This window comes from Oncorhynchus mykiss, chromosome 22 (genome assembly GCF_013265735.2).
Source record: "Oncorhynchus mykiss isolate Arlee chromosome 22, USDA_OmykA_1.1, whole genome shotgun sequence".
Taxonomy (NCBI): domain Eukaryota; kingdom Metazoa; phylum Chordata; class Actinopteri; order Salmoniformes; family Salmonidae; genus Oncorhynchus; species Oncorhynchus mykiss.
The window spans coordinates 19,767,782-19,788,793 of NC_048586.1; the positions used below are offsets into that span (position 1 = coordinate 19,767,782).

General features: G+C 40.7%; 1 protein-coding gene across 3 annotated transcripts; it reads right to left on the reverse strand.

Annotated features, from left to right (window-relative positions):
* Positions 1–1,626: 1,626 nt before the first annotated feature.
* On the reverse strand, positions 1,627–19,744 carry LOC110501577 (integrin beta-2). Of its 3 annotated transcripts, none has more exons than XM_036958941.1 (16): positions 19,637–19,744; positions 17,055–17,100; positions 16,830–16,939; positions 9,778–9,982; positions 8,435–8,605; positions 7,919–8,160; positions 6,743–6,901; positions 6,453–6,548; positions 6,199–6,288; positions 5,395–5,529; positions 4,913–5,106; positions 4,360–4,592; positions 3,954–4,173; positions 3,448–3,659; positions 2,897–3,063; positions 1,627–2,565 (listed from the first exon to the last, which is right to left on the reverse strand). In XM_036958941.1, exons 1-16 carry the CDS (start codon positions 19,643–19,645, stop codon positions 2,500–2,502), a joined length of 2,355 nt encoding a protein of 784 aa, XP_036814836.1. In that variant the 5' UTR covers positions 19,646–19,744; the 3' UTR covers positions 1,627–2,499. The 3 variants fall into 3 exon arrangements, with proteins under 3 accessions (XP_036814836.1, XP_036814835.1, XP_036814837.1); XM_036958940.1 differs by having other exon boundaries at positions 17,052–17,100; positions 19,637–19,743; XM_036958942.1 differs by having other exon boundaries at positions 16,811–16,939; positions 17,052–17,100; positions 19,637–19,725.
* Between the last annotated feature and the right edge of the window lie 1,268 nt (positions 19,745–21,012).

Here is a 21,012-nt window from a genome sequence, read left to right on the forward strand (position 1 = left end):
TCTTTATAATGGAGGCCCCTTCCCTGAGCCACCCACTCTCTTCTCTAATGTCCTGCCTCCTCGTTCACTGGCCTCTTTGTCTATCCACTGTCCAGAGGATCGGACCACTATGGCCTCACTTGGTGATATTTGGACCACCACGTCAAATGACGAATGGGTGGGCTCTTCAGAGACCTTCAGAGTGCTTCACCAAGCTAAACGGACCATTCAAATTTGGCGAATGCTAAGTGGGAGATGTGTTGGTACAGTAGGGAGCTGTTTGTTCCACTAATGGTTCAGACTTTTGTTCCCTTGAAGTCATGCAGCAACTCAACATAAAGAGCCCCCGAGAAACCTTGCTGGTTAGAGAGGAGAGACGTCATTGGAAAATTCAGAGCAAGGCCGAAAGACCTCTATGGACAAACAGTAAAGACACAACACATAAACAATGCAAGCAGGGCCATACGTACTATGCGTATCCCCTCATCTTTATAATGACCTGTAATTGCATACACGTTACACACACCCACACAGTAGGCTCATACAGATACACAACATAGAAACAATGCAAGCAGGGCCATACGTACTATGCGTATCCCCTCATCTTTATAATGACCTGTAATTGCATACACGTTACACACACCCACACAGTAGGCTCATACAGATACACAACATAGAAACAATGCAAGCAGGGCCACACAAACAGTGCACACATGCACACAGGCTTCCAGAAACCGACACACTTATGCATTCACGCACAGACACGTACACCTGCTCACTCCTGACAACTCTGAAACCATTGTCAGCCCTAAGGAAGGGTTTTACACCAGCTCTCGCTCAGCTGGCTCACTAAACAACCCTCTCACGAAATCAAAGCCTGTTCACACCTGCGCCATGCACCACAACCCCCTACAAACACAAGAAAACAAAACAACGAACATTCACCCATCAAAAAAAAAAAAACTACCTCAGTCAGGTGAAGGGCGTGAGTCTCCTTGACAGAGTCAGTGCATCAGGGTTTCTCACACTCTCTCTCACTCTTCCACCTGCTGCTTGTGCCGGTGAACTTCAGCCCCTTCTGTACAGCCACTCCCTCCAGCTCCTCCAACTCATTAACCAGCTCCTTGGTACTGCGGTGGTGGTGGTGCCTGGAAGTGCTTGGAAGGAGATAAAGAGAGCCTGCACCTCAGAGCTGCTTCCCTCATTGACTGGCTGCCACTGATTGCTCCCCTCCTGGGCTGCATGGGCTGGCGGACTCTCAACTCCCCTTCCCAAGGCTTATGTAAGCCTGAGGTGTTGGGCGAATGGTTAGTTCAGCTCCATGGCTCTCCCTTTGTGAAAGTGCTCTGGACTGTTGCAGACCCTCAAAGGAGGGGCTAGGACTGAACCTCAACACTCGTGAGTAGGAGACCCAGCTCCCCCTTCTATCTCCCTAGTCCCCCCCCCCCCCCCCACAATAGGAAGATGAGAGATTTGTTTATAATATACATTTGAATATTAACAATATAGAGAAAAGAAGGGAGAGAAGTACTGCTAGTGTACACAATAGTAGATATTTGTAGGTTATTATTCAAATGTGCTCTGTTGTTGTGATGACTGCAGAGTGCATCACATTCTCTTTCTTTGAATCATGAGCTGGAGTCCATCAAATCAAGAGAGTTTTATTTCATAATTCACTTGCTTCTTTATACAATATTTACTCATGATGATGTACAGTCATGGTACATTGCAGATAACTACATAAAAGCTACAAAAATAATTGCTTAAAGGTCCAATGCTGCCATTTTATCTCGATATCAAATCATTTCTGAGTAACATGTGATTGTTTTATTTTAAATTGTACCAAAAAAAATCTTAGCAATGAGAAATTTCTCAAGCAATAATTTAGCGAGGACTGTCTGGGAGTGGTAATACTGAAAACTAGCTGTTATTGGCAGAGAGGTTTGTTACTATTTCTTATTGGTCTATCAACTAATTTGCCGCCTAGCGATGTCACCAGGCACCAAAACTCCATCCCACCAAAACAGGCTGACATTTCAGGTGGTCTTTTCAAACAGCTCTTACACTAAAAGGGCATTATCATTATTTTTACAATTTCACAGTATTATTCCAACCTCAGTGTGGGAATGTATATAAAACACTGGAGAATCACGCTGACTGCATTGGGCCTTTAATAGGTTTCATGAAGTTGAACAATGTGTCCAACTTTTTACACAACAGTTTATAATCCCAAACAAAATAAAACCAGGCTTGCACAAAACTATTCAGTGCTTTTCTAAACAAATTCCTGCATTTAATCGAGCTAAAATGGAATTGACTCCAACTAGACATAAGATCATGTAGCAACACTCCAGCAGTACAAGTTTCGAGTCATTCTCTAAATGTTCAGACTCGGGACACACAAAAAGACAGACCAATGTATAAATTAAATGAACTAATCTACATAAATGCACATTAAAACAGAAACAATAAATGTATGCATTTGCATCCAACCGAATGTCTTGACTGACTTCTCTGAAGTTATTCTCCACTGAAGGTAGGGTTAGCCACGGTGGTGGTTGCCTCCTGGAATATTGGATTCTTATTCTGTTGAGAGGACAAACGAGAAATTACAGAAGAGCCGTAATGTTTGGAACTCAGATGTCTGGAGCGATAGACACAGCATCATGTTTTTCCATAGCTGCCGTTTTTGCCAGCCATACATTTAGGGCAACTGACATACAAGGTTAATAAAATCACAACGCTGGCGTGGATTTTTGACTTTGTACAATTACGGATCAAATCTCGCAAGAGTGTTTTATGAACGAGCCCCCCCCCCCCCCCCCCCCCCCCCCCCGGTTGTGTAGTGTAGACCACTGCTGTGCAGTTCTGCCATCCACAAAGTGATGGTTTTTATGTGCAAGCAAATGTCACTCACCTCTGACCACCTGGTTTTCTGCGCCTCATTCATAAACTTGCGGTACTCCTTCAGGTCTTGCAATGTGAAGAGGACTTTGATGAAGAGCAGGATCAGGATTCCGATGACAGTCACGCCTACGATGGAGCCTCCAATGATGGCATAGATGTTTGGCAACTTGGGACACTCTAACACGTTTAGGACGGACATAAACAAACGTCAGTTTAGGCAGTCCTGGAAGCTATCACAGGTTTATGTTTCTGCTGTGAAAACACTTGGTTACACTTCGTTTTGACGTCGTTCCCTCTAGCAGGTTAACATGCAATTAAGATGCGTCTAACCATGTTAAATCTAGCTTTCCCACATCAGCAAAGTTGCCACTTACCTGGGGGAAAAAAAATGTATTTGCATGTAGGGGAAATTTCCTGGACCCAGATTAAGCTGACTAAAAAGATGACTGATGCCCTTCAAACAATATGGGCGGTCAATTAAGCCCGGCACATATTTCTGTCTCTGTGGGCAATGAAGGTAACATGGGCATACTTTTCAGTTGCACAAGACATGTCTCTTACCTCTGGTCTTTAGTATTTGGGCGGTGTAGTTGTCCTCTCCGTCCAACTGTTTAATGGCAAAGAACACCCGGCAGCTCTCCACATCCCTCACATCACAAGGCTTACCAGGTGGCAACGTCTCCACCATCTTGAATTCACTAATACTCGTACAGGCCTGGGAGCAGTTCTTACTGAATGGGCCTGTCTGAAAGCCCAGACACTCAATGCATTTCCTGAAAACAGAAGAACAAGAGGTAAATAGTGAGAAACGTCATTGCTCAACGTTTCCTCTCTTCTTTATTAACACATAAACACATGCTTTGATTCAAAAACTCTTCGTTTTGAGTAAGATGGCAACACCCAGAAATTGTATTTTCTATTCTCCTAGTTATTCCGTTACGATCCATGGTAGCCATCGTTGTCCTGTGGCTTTTAACGTGTACACAATGGCTCCAACAACATTACCCCAGGACGCCAGTGAAAAAGGTGTTTATGTGAGTGGAAAAGGAGGGCCCAGGCCATTTTACCCCTTGGTTATACAGGTGGTTTGGCAGGCGGGACAGGTCAGACAGTAGGGCCGCTGGTAGCCCTCCATACACTTGCACTGGTTACACTTGCACGTGCCCCTGCCGCTGCACACACTCCCGCTTGGTGTGCGACACTGCTCGTCCGACTTCTTGCATTGGCAGGCGGTGCCCTCGTACCCGGGTTTGCATTCGCAATTTTTGCAACGGCATTTTCCGTTCCCTTCAACACAGAGAAGTGATCTTATGTCAGAGTTTTGAATGTAGCTTAAATCAGAACGGAACTGTCATTAACAGAACGTGTTCTTTCTATTGTTATACACAAATGCATGCATATGTTTTCATCTATTCCCCCCCCCCCCCCCCCCCCTCCAATTGATACGGTATTTTCCTATATATCAGACTCCACCTCCACACAGTTTGTTCTGGAACTTCTCGCAGCTCTCGTTTTCACACTCGCAATTCGTGCCGTAGTAGGTGCTGCCGCCTGGTAAGGTGTAGCACTGGCAAATGCCACACACACAGTCCCCTCGTCCTTCACACTCCGTGCCGTTGTCCTTCCGGCACGCCGCTCTCAGAGAGCTCTCGTCCTTCTCCCCGATGGAGCACTCACACTTCTGGCCCACGAAGCCGGCTTTGCAACTACACAGAGTTGGGGAAAATAGGCAAATGTACAGATTGCTTGTGAATACTTTACATGTCCCCCCCCCCCCCTCCCACCGTGGTGCCTGTGTTTTGTCCCCCCTGAATAAAGAGAAAAAAATACAGCATAGAAAATAGATGAATCATATCAATCATGTTTCCCAGAAGGCCATTTGTTTTTCAGGTGACTCAATGCACGCAGAGCGGGAAGGAGGGTGAATCATGAATCACATATTGAATTCAATATTGACTAAATCAAAATAAGAATGATAATACTGTGCATGCTATTTTTTTAATATCCCGGCCAATGCCTGCCTTACCTGCACATGCCACAGTTGACTTGGCCCTTCCCGTTGCAGTACTGGGAATCGACCGTCACAGGGTTTTCACACTCACACTTGCAGAGAGTCGACAAGCTCACCTTCAGCTTGTCCTTCATTCCCAACGGACCAATCAGGAAAGAAATTTCACTCTGCATACATTCATCCGCTGTCACTGTTACATTGAAAGACACCTGAGAGGAATTCAAGAGAGGATTTTTAAAAATAATTTTAGTCTGTTTGGATAATGTTTGTTGCTTTGTATCATGTAACTAAATGTATTCCTAAAGTATAACATTTCACTAATCAGCCATTATATTAATTATGTTTATAATCCTTTTAGATGCATAAACATGTTTACAAGTAATTAAATACCAATTTAATGAATTTTTTGTCAACAGTCTATTAATGCTTATTCATGAAAGTTAAGTGTTACCATATTATTTTTGATATGGGATAGTCTGTTGCTGTTGAGCTCTTACCATCTGTCCCACTCCCACATTGTTACACACTCCTTTGTCCCCTGAGGGTCCCCCTTCAGGACAGAGTGGAGTGTAAGTGACTCTCACGTTGTCAGGGAGAGCATCATGAGTCACCGTCACTTTGGAGGAGAGCCTCTGTGTCAGAGACACAAAACAGTCTTAGAGCTGACACCAACGCTACATCACCAGAAAAAAACAACCCAAGAAAATCCAAACGGACACTTTATTCCTAGAGATACTAGAGTTTCAAGTTTATGATGAACTCCAGCAGGGTTGTAAAAGTACTTCAGTAAAAATGGTGTAAAGTACTTAAATAAAAATACTTTAAATGTAAAACTTAAGTAGTTTGAGGGTATATGTACTTTTTTTTACTCCACTTACATTCATAAAGAAAATGCACTTTTTACTCCTATACATTTTCCCTGACACCAAAAAGTACTTGTTACATTTCAAATGCTCAGGCAGGACGGAATTATGGTCCAATTCACGTACCTATAAATATCACACTAAACACAATTACTGAGTTTGTCAATTAAGAGTGTTGGTATGACTAACTACTTTTCCCACTGTGCTTATGTACATTTAAAACCAGACAGTAGAATTTTACTGGGTGACTTACCTTAATAGAAAATGACTCGATTAAAAGTATCTTTACTTTTACTCAAGTATGACAATTTAGTACTTTTTCCACCACTGAACTCAAGTAAAGTTTCACACATAATTACAATATGATTTTTTGGAGTACAGTTTTTTTGTTTGTTTGTGATTTGTTAAGTTAATAACAAAAGATTATAAATGTCTTACGTTGTAGGCATTTTTTATCAGTTCAACGACATTATGGGAGTCAGCGGACAACACTCCCACCTCAGACTTGGGGATCATTTTACTGAGTTCCTGGAATAAAGGTGCTGATTATGTCACAGGAATAATAAGTGCCTGCATTAGATATGTTGAAGTGTGTCAAAAATATTGGTGCCGAAACCCAGGGCCTTTAGACAACATTCAAATGAACAACAGAAAGACAGAGGAAAAATAAAGGAAAGAAAGAGTCCACTTACCCTGTATACCTTCTCCATGTTCTTCGTCACAGCAAAGATTGGCTGAATGTTGTTCTTCTCTAACTGATTAGCCACTTGACCAACAGATGGGTAGTCCTACATACAGAGACTCTTAACTAGTACAACCTCAACAATGCAATTGTTTAGGGACAAATGGACTGGAATGCAGGCTTCTAAAGTCATGCTGTTCCATTCACTACATATTTCTCATAATCTCTTATGGTATGTTTCATATAGTTTTGTTGAGGACCAATGATACTGATCTGAGTGCGCCGCATGTCATCACATACCATTTCATTGCTCTTGCTGTACAGGTTATTGTCCATGTAACATCTCTCATCATTGGGCTCCAGTATGCCAGCCAGCTTGCCATCCCCTGCCATGTGGAAGCCATCGTCGGTGGTCAGGACGATAAGCCGAGTGCTGCTATTCCTCCAGCCAATCCTTTCCTGTGGAAAACAATTTGGGGCGTCATGTAAAATGAATGACAAAGAGGTGAAAAAGTATTCATCATACATTGTTAGGGGCCTGAGTTTCTCTTTCGAGTGCTACACTAGCAGTACCCTTTTTTTTTTACTGCAGCCTATTGTATTTTGTAAAAATACAGAAATACCTTATATTTTTACCTTATATTTCATCATTCTGCTCCATTTCATTGAATTATGAAAATTGTTGGAATAACAATAGGCCGACTACATCTCTGTGTGAATTTTGTGTTGCAGCCTATCTACTGTACTTGCCAAGTACCTCAACTCCTCCACAGAGTTGAGCGCAGACTATAGTTTTTGTAGCTCAGTTGGTAGAGCATGTAATGCCAGGATTGTGAGCTTGATTCCCGGGACCACCCATACATCAAATGTATGACAGCATGACTAAGTCGCATTGGATAAAAGCGTCTGATAGATAAACTACTACCACCACCACCACTACTACTGTAGTACTTCTACATTGAAATGAACCTTTGACTCCTAGTCTCTACATGTCTTTCTTCATTAGGTGAAGTCAATACTTTTTAATAAAACATTAATCAAATACAACCACCGACTGTTTCCTTTCCTTTCCTGCTCGAAGATGGCAACTTAGCGCGAATGCGCATGTGCCAATTGGATCTCAATCAGGAAACAGTCGGTGGGTGTATTTGACTAACGTTTTATTGAAAAGTATTGATTCAACTAATGAAGAAAGACAACAGAGGACAAACATGGGTACACAGTAAGTGTTTAAGAATGAACATTTTTAAAGTATTGAAGCGTAGCGAGACGGAGGTTCATTTAATAAACTATAGTCTGCACTCAACTCCATGGAGGAGTTGATGTACAGTACTTGGCAACTTATGTACTTATCTATGATACACAATGCTGCTTCGACAACAGGCTAACCAAAAATGTCACTGATGTTCAACGTCAGTATGTTGACAGAATGTTGATTCAACATATTTTTGCCCTGTGGGATTAGACTACTCTTACCCCACAGACTGCAGCCTGCATGATGGCGTCCAGCGTCCCTTCGGGGGAGTCTAAGTTCCCAGAGATCCGCTGCTTGTTGACCTTGCTCTCAAACTCAGCTTTTTTTTCCGTCATGCTAAGAACATGTCTGTAGCCAAAAGCAGGTTGGCAGTACATCTCTGTTTCGGCGCATGGCTTATTCAGCTTCTCTGGGTTGGTGTTAGTGAATGGCAGGACAGTCTTGTCTACAAAAGAGCCAAAACCTAGAGCAAAAGATAATGGTTATAGAAATGAGATTCATGGACACCCATGGACATACATTGATTTTGAGTAGGAATTGGAGCTGAGATAGACCTGGATTCAAATACTATTTGAAATCATTTGAAATACTTTAGCTGTGCTGTTGGAAGGGAACTAATAGAAAAGTCCCAAAAGTGCCAGCCCTGCCCACGTGGAACCCAAGGCAAACTGAAGCTAATGCAAATAAAATAATCAAATAGTATTTGAACAATTTTATCTGATCTGAGATGGTGTCACCGATTCGTCCTTTTTTTGTGATGCCTTGCAGAGCGTTAAACAGTTCGTTTCCCAGAGTCTTGATGCTCCTCAAATCATCCTCCATGGAGTAGGAGAGATCCATCAGGTAGTAGAGATCAACAGGATAGCCCTCCACTCTCTGAAAGTCCAGCGTGAATGTATGAGGCAGTCCTGAAAAAAGCAACATCAAGGTGAAAACTGAAATGCCCAAGAGAAAAGTAAAACGTTAATGAAAATATGTATTACTGTCATAAAAACATACACTGCAAGGATAACAGTAATGATGAAATTGAGGATGTTTATTTTCCATTTTAAGACCCTTTTATCGTGATTACATTTGACTACTTTGAATCTGTTACAGCCATAGAGTTGGATAGAGAGCTTAAAGCCAAGGTTGGTGATTTACTGCCACCTATAATTAGGAAATGTTCGCTGAGGAGTTTAGTTAATTGGCTGATCCCTGGTGCTGACCTGAATGAAATTCTGTTATCCTCATTTAACCCATAAAAAGTTCAACCCAGTTGACTAATTGGTGGAAAAAAATGCTCTGCCCATGTTAAAACAGGTGTGGTTTTAGCCATTTTCAGAACATGGTGGTAGTGATGGGAAACTGAGGCTTTCTGAAGGCTTTGGTGCTTTCACCAAATTGTGCCGAAAAATGGTTAATTACTCGGAGCTTCATTACCTGTTCACAATGCAATGGTCAGCAATAAATAGCAGCGTGTGATTGACTTATCTTTCTCCATTCTTTTCCTCAAATCTACATGGTTCAGCGGAAAGTCATTGGCTTTGTTTGCCTCTCGTCAGTTGGAATACCAGATTTGCATCTTACATTATCCTTCAAAACTTACATCATGCTTAAGACAGAAGTTTAAACTATACTAAATAAAACAAATTATTTGAACAACAGTTCAGAAAGTGTGGTTTCACATAAAACAATTTTCAAAATAGTGTGTCTTCAAATGGGATGATATTGTCACTTTCCTGAATGTTACATAGTTACCTACTCTACCTGCTAACCTTTAGTACAAAACCCAAACTATATTTGTAAGTATGGGTTCCAGTAGAGGTTGGTGTTAAAAAGCAGCTTGGAATCCAAGAAAGCACCAGAACCATGGCGAAATCAGTGGTATCTCGCATTTTGCAACACACGGTTGGATAAAGCACGTGATCAAACGAATCTTCGGACGTCATGGTTTACTTCTGATAAAGTGATACACGTATCTGCAGACTGCTTTGAAGTTAGCTGCTTCGCAATTTCGACCCATGCCTCAGATATCCGGTATCAAACGTCACATGGTGGCCATTTTACAACCCAGTTTGGCTATTTTGAGAACCCTCACCTGGTCTGAGCTTCAGATTGACCTCCTGAGGACGGAGCTGGATGGGTTCCCCCTTGTCCAATGCAGTGTTGGACAGGGAGATGTTCTTAGAAGAAGAAAAGTCATTCTTGGGAGATATGATGTCTTCTTCCATGCAGCCCCTTTCTATGAGCTGAGCCCAGGTGTCACAGCGAGCTGCTTCCTGCTCACCTGGTTTGATGAAGTTCTGGGAATGGAACAGACTGGCTTCAATTAATAAAGTACTGTGATGGAATAGCTACAGATTTGCAGCGGGATAATGTGATTCTCCATCAGCCGTTACAAGGTAATTTTCACAAAACTGTCCATAAAACTAAACAATTCTCAAGTGTATTTTTTCAAGAAATGTCCTCTTGAATCACTGAGATGAGCATCTGTACTTATCTATTTCATATTTATTATGATGTTTTTTAATGAGATATTATACATTTTACCAACATTTTCACAAAATGCCAATTACCGAAGCAGTTTTAGATGTCCAAAAAAGTAAAACAAATCCATATTTAAAAAAAAATGCTCCCCCATTGAAAAGGCCTGATAAACATAACACTGAAAATAAAAATATTTCAAATTCAATTATACAATTATGATCAAATTAAATCCGACTTTTGCCCGATTTGAGCTATTTTGGTAGTGAGAAGGCCACGTGGGATAAAGGGGGTGTTTGAGAATAAGAACATCATTCTGAAGACAGTGCATTCTGTAAGTATTCAGACCCCTTGACTTTTTCCATCATTGTTACGTTAGTCTTATTCTAAAACTGTTTTTTTTAAAATCCTGATTAATCTACACACAATACCCCATAATGACAAATCAAAAACTGGTTTTTAGAAATCTATAAAAAATAAAAACAGATACCTTTTTTAAATAAGTATTCAGACCCTTTGCTATGAGACTCGAAATTGAGCTCAGGAGCATCCTGTTTCCATTGATCATCTTTGAGATGTTTCTACAACTTGATTGGAGTCCACCTGTGGTCAATTCAATTGATTAGACATCATTTGGAAAGGCACACACCTATATATGGTCCCACAGTTGAAAGTGCATATCAGAGCAAAAACCAAGCCATGAGGTCGAAGGAATTGTCCATAGAGCTCTGAGACAGGATTGTGTCGAGGCACAGATCTGGGGAAGGGTACTAAAGAATGTCTGCAGCATTGAAGGTCCCCAAGAACACAGTGGTAAAACTGAGCAATAGGGAGAGAAGGGCCTTGGTCAGGGAGGTGACCAAGAACCCTATGGTCACTCTGACAGAGCTCCAGAGTTCCTCTGTGGAGATGGGTGAACCTTCCAGAAGGACAACCATCTCTGCAGCACTTCACCAATCAGGCCTTTATGATAGAGTGGCCAGACGGAAGACACTCCTCAGTAAAAGGCACGTGACAGCCCCCTTGGACTTTGCCAAAAGGCACCTAAAGGACTCTCAGACCATGAGAAACAAGATTCTATGGTTTGATGAAACCAAGATTGAACTCTTTGGCCTGAATGCCAAGTGTCACATCTGGAGAAAACCTGGTACCATCCCTACAGTGAAGCATGGTGGTGGCAGCATCATGCTGTGAGGATGTTTTTCAGTGGCAGGGACTGGCAGACTAGTCAGGATCGAGGAAAAGTTGAACGGAGCAAAGTACATAGAGATCCTTTATGAAAACCTGCTCAGAGCACTCAAGACTGAGGCGAAGGTTCACCTTCCAACAGCACAATGACCCTAAGCACACAGCCAAGACCACGCAGGAGTGGCTTCGGGACAAGTATCTGAATGTCCTTGAGTGGCCCAGCCAGAGCCCGGACTTGAACCCAAACATTTCTAACATTTCTGGAGAGACCTGAAAATAGCTGTGCAGCGAAGCTCCCCATCCAACCTGACAGAGCTTGAGAGGATCTGCAGAGAAGAAATGGGAGAAACTCCCCAAATACAGGTATGCCAAGCTTGTAGTGTCATACCCAAGAAGACTCGAGGCTGTAATTGCTGCCAAAGGTGCTTCAACAAAGTACTAAGTAAAGAGTCTGAATATTTATGTAAATTTAATATTTCAGTTTTTTATTTTGAAATACATTTGCAAAAATGTCTAAACCTCATTATGGGGTATTGTGTGTAGATTGATGAGAAAAAAACGAATACATTTTAGAATAAGGATGTAATGTAACAAAATGTGGGAAATCTGAATACTGAATACTTTCTGAGTGCATTGTAAGCAAATTAACTTGTGCTCATCTAAGGACTACTCTTCTACATTATGCATCATGGGTGAATAAAACTATTCAAAAAATGATTGGAGTTTTAACAGGAACTTGAAAAATTGTTACGGTAATAAGACATGTCCACAGACACTGTTTGTACGCAATAAATATATTAGTTCAATGTAAACATTTTTTTATGATTTATGGACAATCCACAGCAACGTTGTGTTTTATTTCAAATTAGTTAAAAAAAACCATATTTTTCAAAAAATCTTTCTTGAAATAAAACATTTTAAAACTGGTTTTAGGACAATCACCCTACAGCATAGGCAATACTATCTTCGTTCTTGAGTCGGCCAAACATGTATCTTCTAAAATGTTGGTGATTCATTTGAATTTAGAAAATTCTCCGTTATTAAAAGAGAGAATGTTTTGCTCCATGAAGTAATCCTACTATGTACTATTGTCTATTTCAAATCTTCTCTTATTGATTAATACAGGTGGGTCCACCCTGAAGTGCCGCTTGTCATGGCACACACATTATTGGATTACTTCATGGAGCAAAAAACATATTTTAATAATGTCGCAATTTCAACTACCTGCAACTTGACACAGACATTTTAGAATATGGCCGATTTGAGAACAAAGATAGTATCGCCAAGTTAAGGCTGATCGAAAATTCTCTGTCTACGCCAAACAGAAGCAATCCTGTAATGGCAAATGGAGAATCACATTAGCCAGTTACAAATCTGCAGCTAGTGATTGAGTTGCTCTGTAATCCACTCTGAATTTGTAGTAAAATGTGTTGGAATGAATTTTAAATTAGTAGGACCCCTAGTGAAGACCATCTCTCTCGGTTGGTTTCAAGAAGTCTGACTGTCAGTGTTACCAAGAAATGGAAATACAAATGGGCCTTCACATGTATATTTTAGTACTGCTGTTAGCACACCCACCCACATGCTGTGGCTTAGCACCTTCATGCATATTCTCAGCTCTGTTTGCATACACCGCTTTACATAGACAACCAAATGCATGTTAGCACCTAGCTTACCCATGCATGGGTCTCAAAGAGGTGATCGTATTTAGGCCTATGCCTTGTTTATATCTATATTTTAAGCACTGCTATCACCAGTGTTGTAAAGTAATTAAGTAAAAATACTTTAAAGTACTATTTAAGTAGTTTTTTAGGGTAACTTTTACTTCACTACATTCTTAAAGAAAGTAATGCACTTTTTACTCCATACTTTTTCAATGACACCCAAAAGTACTCGTTACATTTTGAATGTTTAGCAGGACAGGACATGGTTCAAGATCCCTGGTCTTCCCTACTGCCTCTGATCTGGCGGAATCACTAAACACAAATTCTTTGTTCGTAAATGATGTCTGAGTGTTGGAGTGTGCCACTGGCTATCTGTAAATTAAAAAAAACAAGAACATTGTGCCTTCTGATTTGCTTAATATAAGGAATTTCTAGTTATTTGAACATTTGCTTTTGTTACACAAGTACAGTGCCTTGCGAAAGTATTCGGCCCCCTTGAACTTTGCGACCTTTTTCCACATTTCAGGCTTCAAACATAAAGATATAAAACTGTCTTTTTTTTGTGAAGAATCAACAACAAGTGGGACACAATCATGAAGTGGAACGACATTTATTGGATATTTCAAACTTTTTTAACAAATCAAAAACTGAAAAATTGGGCGTGCAAAATTATTCAGCCCCCTTAAGTTAATACTTTGTAGCGCCACCTTTTGCTGCGATTACAGCTGTAAGTCGCTTGGGGTATGTCTCTATCAGTTTTGCACATCGAGAGACTGAATTTTTTTCCCATTTCTCCTTGCAAAACAGCTCGAGCTCAGTGAGGTTGGATGGAGAGCATTTGTGAACAGCAGTTTTCAGTTATTTCCACAGATTCTCGATTGGATTCAGGTCTGGACTTTGACTTGGCCATTCTAACACCTGGATATGTTTATTTTTGAACCATTCCATTGTAGATTTTGCTTTATGTTTTGGATCATTGTCTTGTTGGAAGACAAATCTCCGTCCCAGTCTCAGGTCTTTTGCAGACTCCATCAGGTTTTCTTCCAGAATGGTCCTGTATTTGGCTCCATCCATCTTCCCATCAATTTTAACCATCTTCCCTGTCCCTGCTGAAGAAAAGCAGGCCCAAACCATGATGCTGCCACCACCATGTTTGTCAGTGGGGATGGTGTGTTCAGGGTGTTACTTTTACGCCAAACATAACGTTTTGCATTGTTGCCAAAAAGTTCAATTTTGGTTTCATCTGACCAGAGCACCTTCTTCCACATGTTTGGTGTGTCTCCCAGGTGGCTTGTGGCAAACTTTAAACGACACTTTTTATGGATATCTTTAAGAAATGGCTTTCTTGCCACTCTTCCATAAAGGCCAGATTTGTGCAATATATGACTGATTGTTGTCCTATGGACAGAGTCTCCCACCTCAGCTGTAGATCTCTGCAGTTCATCCAGAGTGATCATGGGCCTCTTGGCTGCATCTCTGATCAGTCTTCTCCTTGTATGAGCTGAAAGTTTAGAGGGACGGCCAGGTCTTGGTAGATTTGCAGTGGTCTGATACTCCTTCCATTTCAATATTATCGCTTGCACAGTGCTCCTTGGGATGTTTAAAGCTTGGGAAATATTTTTGTATCCAAATCCAGCTTTAAACTTCTTCACAACAGTATCTCGGACCTGCCTGGTGTGTTCCTTGTTCTTCATGATGCTCTCTGCGCTTTTAACGGACATCTGAGACTATCACAGTGCAGGTGCATTTATACGGAGACTTGATTACACACAGGTGGATTGTATTTATCATCGTTAGTCATTTAGGTCAACATTGGATCATTCAGAGATCCTCACTGAACTTCTGGAGAGAGTTTGCTGCACTGAAAGTAAAGGGGCTGAATAATTTTGCACGGCCAATTTTTCAGTTTTTGATTTATTAAAAAAGTTTGAAATATCCAATAAATGTCGTTCCACTTCATGATTGTGTCCCACTTGTTGTTGATTCTTCACAAAAAAATACAGTTTTATATCTTTATGTTTGAAGCCTGAAATGTGACAAAAGGTCGCAAAGTTCAAGGGGGCCGAATACTTTTGCAAGGCACTGTATATTTTAACAATTACTTTTGATATTGAAGTATATTTAAAACCCAATTTGACCTTCTCAAGTATGAGAAGTACTTTTTCCACCACTGGAAATCAATCACACATAGATACAGTTGAAGTCGGAAGATTACATAGACTTATGTCAGAGTCATTAAAACACATTTTTCAACCACTCCACAAATTTCTTGTTAATAAACTATAGTTTTGGCAAGTTGGTTAGGTTACTTTGTGCATGACACAAGTCATTTTTCCAACAATTGTTTACAGACAGATTATTTCACTTAATCACAATTCCAGTGGGTCAGAAGTTTACATACACTAAGTTGACTGTGCCTTTAAACAGCTTGAAAAATTCCAGAAAATTATGTCATGGCTTTAGAAGCTTCTGATGGGCTAATTGACATCATTTGAGTCAATTGGAGGTGTATCTGTGGATGTATTTCAAGTCCTACCTTCAAACTTTGCTTGACATCATGAGAAAATCAAAAGAAAACAGCCAAGACTCCAGAAAAAATTGTAGACCTCCACAAGTCTGGTTCATTCTTGGGAGCAATTTCCAAATGCCTGAAGGTACCACTTTCACCTGTACAAACAATAGTATGCAAGTATACACACCGTGGGACCACGCAGCCGTCATACTGCTCAGGAAGGAGACTCATTCCTTTTCTTAGAGATGAACGTACTTTGATGCGAAAAGTGCAAATCAATCCCAGAACAACCTCAAAGGACCTTGTGAAGATGCTGGACGAAACAGGTACAAAAGTATCTATATCCACAGTAAAACGAGTCCTATATCGACATAACCTGAAAGGCCACTCAGCAAGGAAGAAGCCACTGCTTCTTAATCTGCCATAAAGAATAAGGTTTGCAACTGCACATGGGGACAAAGATCGTACTTTTGGAGAAATGTCCTCTGGTCTGATGAAACAAAAATAGAACTGTTTGGCCATAATGACCATCGTTATGTTTAGAGGAAAAGGGGGAAGCTTGCAACCCGAAGAACATCATCCCAACCGTGAAGCACAGGGGTGGCAGCATCATGTTGTGGGGGTGCTTTGCTGCAGAATGGGCTGGTGCACTTCACAAAATAGATGGCATCATGAGGGAGGAAAATTGTGGCTATACTGAAGCAACATCTCAAGACATCAGTCAGGAAGTTAAAGCTTGGTCGCAAATGGATCTTCCACATGGGCATTGACCCCAAGTATACATCCAAAGTTGTGGCAAAATGGCTTAAGGACAACAAAGTCAATGTATTGGAGTGGCCATCACAAAGCCCCGACCTCAATCCTACAGAAAATGTGTGGGCAGAACTGAAAAAGCGTGTGCGAGCAAGGAGGCCTACAAACCTGACTCAGTTACACCTGCTCTGTCAGGAGGAATGGGCCAAAATTCCCCCAACTTATTGTGGGAAGCTTGTGGAAGGCTACCCAAAACGTTTGACCCAAGTTAAACAATTCAAAGGCAATGCTACCAAATACTAATTGAGTGTATGTGAACCTCTGATCCACTGGGAATGTGATGAAAGAAATAAAAGCTGAAATAAATCATTCTCTCTAGTATTATTCTGACATTTCACATTCTTAAAATAAAGTGGTGATCCTAACTGACCTAAGACAGGGACTTTTTACTAGGATTACATGTCAGGAATTGTGAAAAACTGAGTTTAAATGTATTTGGCTGCGGTGTATGTAAACATCAGACTTCTTACTGTATATGGCTCTCCTCACCAGTTGTTTGCACCACGTGCAGTACGCTCCTGATTTGATGCAGTCACTGCAGGAGTTGATCACTGTTTTGGAACATACTTTCCCCTCCTGGGAGAGCACTAGGGGAATGGCTGACACACACACGCACACACACACAGACAGACACACAGGATGACTCATATTATAATTGTGAGTATTTAAAAAAAATCAAGATGTGATTTTGCTGACTTTTTAAAAACGTACCACCTCTGCCCATCAGCAGGAGCAGGAGAGACACACACGGATACATTTCCTGGTGACAGAAAGAGGGAACAGTCATTTGTCACTCCATCAATCATGACCAAATGTCAAAGACTATTACAGTCATCTATATTTACCATTCAAGCACCAGTAAAAGTGCACTGTAGATAAACACACACTGTAAGAGCTGTACACTGTAAGAGCTCCTATACTATTAGAATATGATGCACACACGGCCACTGTCCAATATTCTGAGCAATATCAACTACTGTCTCCGAGGGTCAATATTTGGTGGCCACACCTTGAATGAGTAGGTGTGTCCAAACGTTGGACTGGTACTGCGTGCATATGCAGTGCCTTTGGAAAGTATCCAGACCCCTTGATTTCTCACGTCATTACGTAACAGCCTTATTCTAAAATTGATTAAATATAAGAAAAATTCTCAGCAATGTACACACAATATTCCATGACGATAAAGTCAAAACAGGTTTTTAGAATTTTACAAGGTGTGTCCAAACGGAGTATATATATATATATATATATATATATGGGGGCTTGGAAATTAGGCAGACAAATATACTGTAGATGGAAGCCACAATCCATCAATATTAAAGCAGATCTACCCACCCCTCCACTCAAACAGAAGTGTGCATCTTTCACTTTCATGGCAGCCACATACAAACAGCATCGTCAGAATGCTCGTTGTATAATTCCTTCTCACATCTACATGCTCTCCTCCTCTCATGGTTTCCTTTCGCTTCAGTGCCCAACACAACAGCTGTCTGTAACCAGGCAAAAAAAAAAAACTCCAAACTTTATACCACAACCGCCTCATGCAACCCCTACAGCGGTGTCACCATATTAGCTAACGCCATTGTCAATAGCTACTAGAACTAACCTGTTATTAAATCCGCTACAGTGTACAGCATTGCAGTAACACTGGCGGGCCCGGGTGGCAATAAATTAATAAAACCGAAAGTTAACCTTGACTTGGACTTGAATGTGGAAAAATTGACAGGGTCTGAATACTTTCCAAATGCACTATATTTCGTTGTTATTATTAGTCATGCAGTTCTATTTATTTTGTTTTATCTAAAAAGGATTTTTATGTTTCACTATATATTTTGGTAGTCCTCCCCTTCCTCCACTGAGGAGCTGTAATGGGTTTCCTCCTCCTCCGAGGAGGAGGAAGAGGAGTAGCAAGGATCAGACCAATGGGCAGCGTGGTAAGTGTCCATAATGATATATTTAATAAATCAACAGAACAAAAAAGTACAAACAAGCCGAAACAGTCCCGTATGGGGAAAACACAGGATACAACCACCCGCAAAACACAATAGAAAACAGGTTACCTAAATATGGCTCCCAATCAGAGATGACTGACACCTGCCTCTGATTGAGAACCATACTAGGCCAAACACATAGAAATAACAGAACAAAACATAGAAAAACAACACAGAATGCCCACCCCAACTCACGCCCTGACCAACTAAAATGAAGACATAAAAAAGGAACTAAGGTCAGAACGTGACAGGAGCCTCCCCTGCTGAAGACAAAGCCACTAGTATGAACAGAGAGTAAAGGAGATAAAATTATCTTTGAAAAGCATAGCTGTTGTTAAATTAAATGTCCTCCATTGCCAGTATTTAAATGATTCATTACCATTATTTTCCCAGGCGGGTATCTAAGAACACATTTTTTTTTAAATGTTACCGCCCAGCGAGGTACAGCTAACAGGTTGTGAATTGGAAGACAATCAGTCATTCAGTACATATGAGTCTACAAAGTTATGGGGCTGAATTCCTGGACATTGAGAGTACTCTTCATTCAGAAATAGGTTTAATCTGGGTCTGGGAAATTGTCCCAAACTCTTGTGAAATATCTCACTTCTTAAATAGTTGGCTAGAAGTACTTAAGCAATTCACTCCTCTTAGGCATGAGCGATCTCCCTTTTTTTGCCTTACTATCATTTAGGAAAAGGTGAGAAATCTGCCACAAATATGAGTAAACTGTTTTAGTTAATATTAGAAACATTAAATGCTCCACTGTTGGCTATGAATAAACCAATAAAAGCCTGATAAAACAGGCAATGAACTTTCATTTGTGATACTTTTGGATAGTTGCTGTCATTTATTTTCGTTGAGCGTCTGTTTAGCTTCTTTACTTGGTCATTAGAATTACAATGTTAGTTCTTCTTATTTATTTATATTTTTAAATGTATTTATAAATCAACCAAATTATCTCAGGGTACAGTTACACATTGGTGCTAGCTTCACATTCTAGGCCTATGCTGTGGTAGTATATGGAATAATCATATGGTATACTATATGCCTCAAGTGTAATGGAGACTTATTTTATGCAAATCCTTACAGGCTGATAAATATACATTCTGAACCTAAATCCTTGATCTCCTATGGCACAATATTACATTATTATTAGTCTACATTAAAGCATTAATCACAATTTTCTTCTCCTAAAGATAGAAAGTCCCAATTGTTAAATTTAGTAATAAAACAGTTATTGATCCTAGTAAAAAAATGTATCAACAAAATATACACTATAAATATAGCCATATGGCCGCTACTCACAAGAGTCATTGTGCTGCAGCTCCTATGTAACCCTCAACTCACTGTCATTGGTGTGCTCTCTATGTGGTTGACTGACTGCTTGAGATGAACATCACAGTTATTTTGTAAAAAGCATACAGCCTCATTACAGGAAGTATATGGAAGGAAACAGATAGGGCTACGACGGTACCAGTATGGCCCAAAATAAATCCATGCCAAAAATGTAAACACGAAGAGGTTGATGTTGAAGCAGCCAATTCTGAGTGTGTGAATAATGCGAAAAATATGTGATTTTAATACGATAGGTAGGCTAACACATACAAAGCAGAAAGAGGACCGTTTCCAAATCATTTACGGGACAACAAAAATATTTTCATCCCAAAGTCATCTGTTTGACCTCCCGCAAGGATCTCTGTTGAGACCCGCAGGTCCCGCAGGCATCCCGGGGGAATGCAGCCCTCTGGTGCACAGTCAGTACACAACATCATGTCTTAGCAGGATCAGATGGTGATAGGGGTCCTAGCAGGGTCAGACAGCCAGGGAAGACCAGTCTACAGAGCTCAGGTGAATTTTGCAGTATATTAATATCTGTGAATTATAAAAATGTCCATCTTGAATATATGGGTAGACCTACAGTAGCTACAGGACAGCAGCGTCAGCTTAAAGCTACAGTCTGGGATCTGGAAATAATTTCATTTATTGAACCATTGATTCTATTATTGGATAATGCCTCATTTTAGGAGAATCAGATTGGGACAGGGGTCTCAGCAGGGTCAGGCAGCCAGAGAATACTATTCTGTGATGGAACTGAGGGGAATTTTTCAGATGCAAGACTTTATTCTCTCTGTGCAGCAAACACTGGACAAGCCAGATGCTATTTTAAAGCAGTCTGACACACCTCCAAAGTTGATTTCCAAACTGTATCAAGGGTTGATAGAGCCTTTTCCCGATGACACAATTCTAAAGAAATCACAGACAGTGTCACCAGCAAAGCACCCCCACACCATCACACCTCCTCCTCCATGCTTCACGGTGGGATTCACACATCCACACACCTACTCTGCGTCTCACGAAGACTACATGATTCCATCTGTGTTATTTCATAGTATTATTTCTTCACTATTATTATACAATGTAGAAAATAGTAACAATAAAGAACAACCCTTGAGTTGAGTAGATGAGTAGGTGTTTCCAAACTTTTGACTGGTACTGTAAGAATTCAGACCCTTTGCTATGAGACTCGAAATTGAGCTCAGGTACATCCTGTTTCCATTGATCATCCTTGAGATGTTTCTTCAACTTTATTGGAGTCAATTGATTGGACATGATTTGGAAAGGCACACACCTATATACATCTATATAAGGTCCCACAGTTGACTTTGCATGTCAGAGCAAAA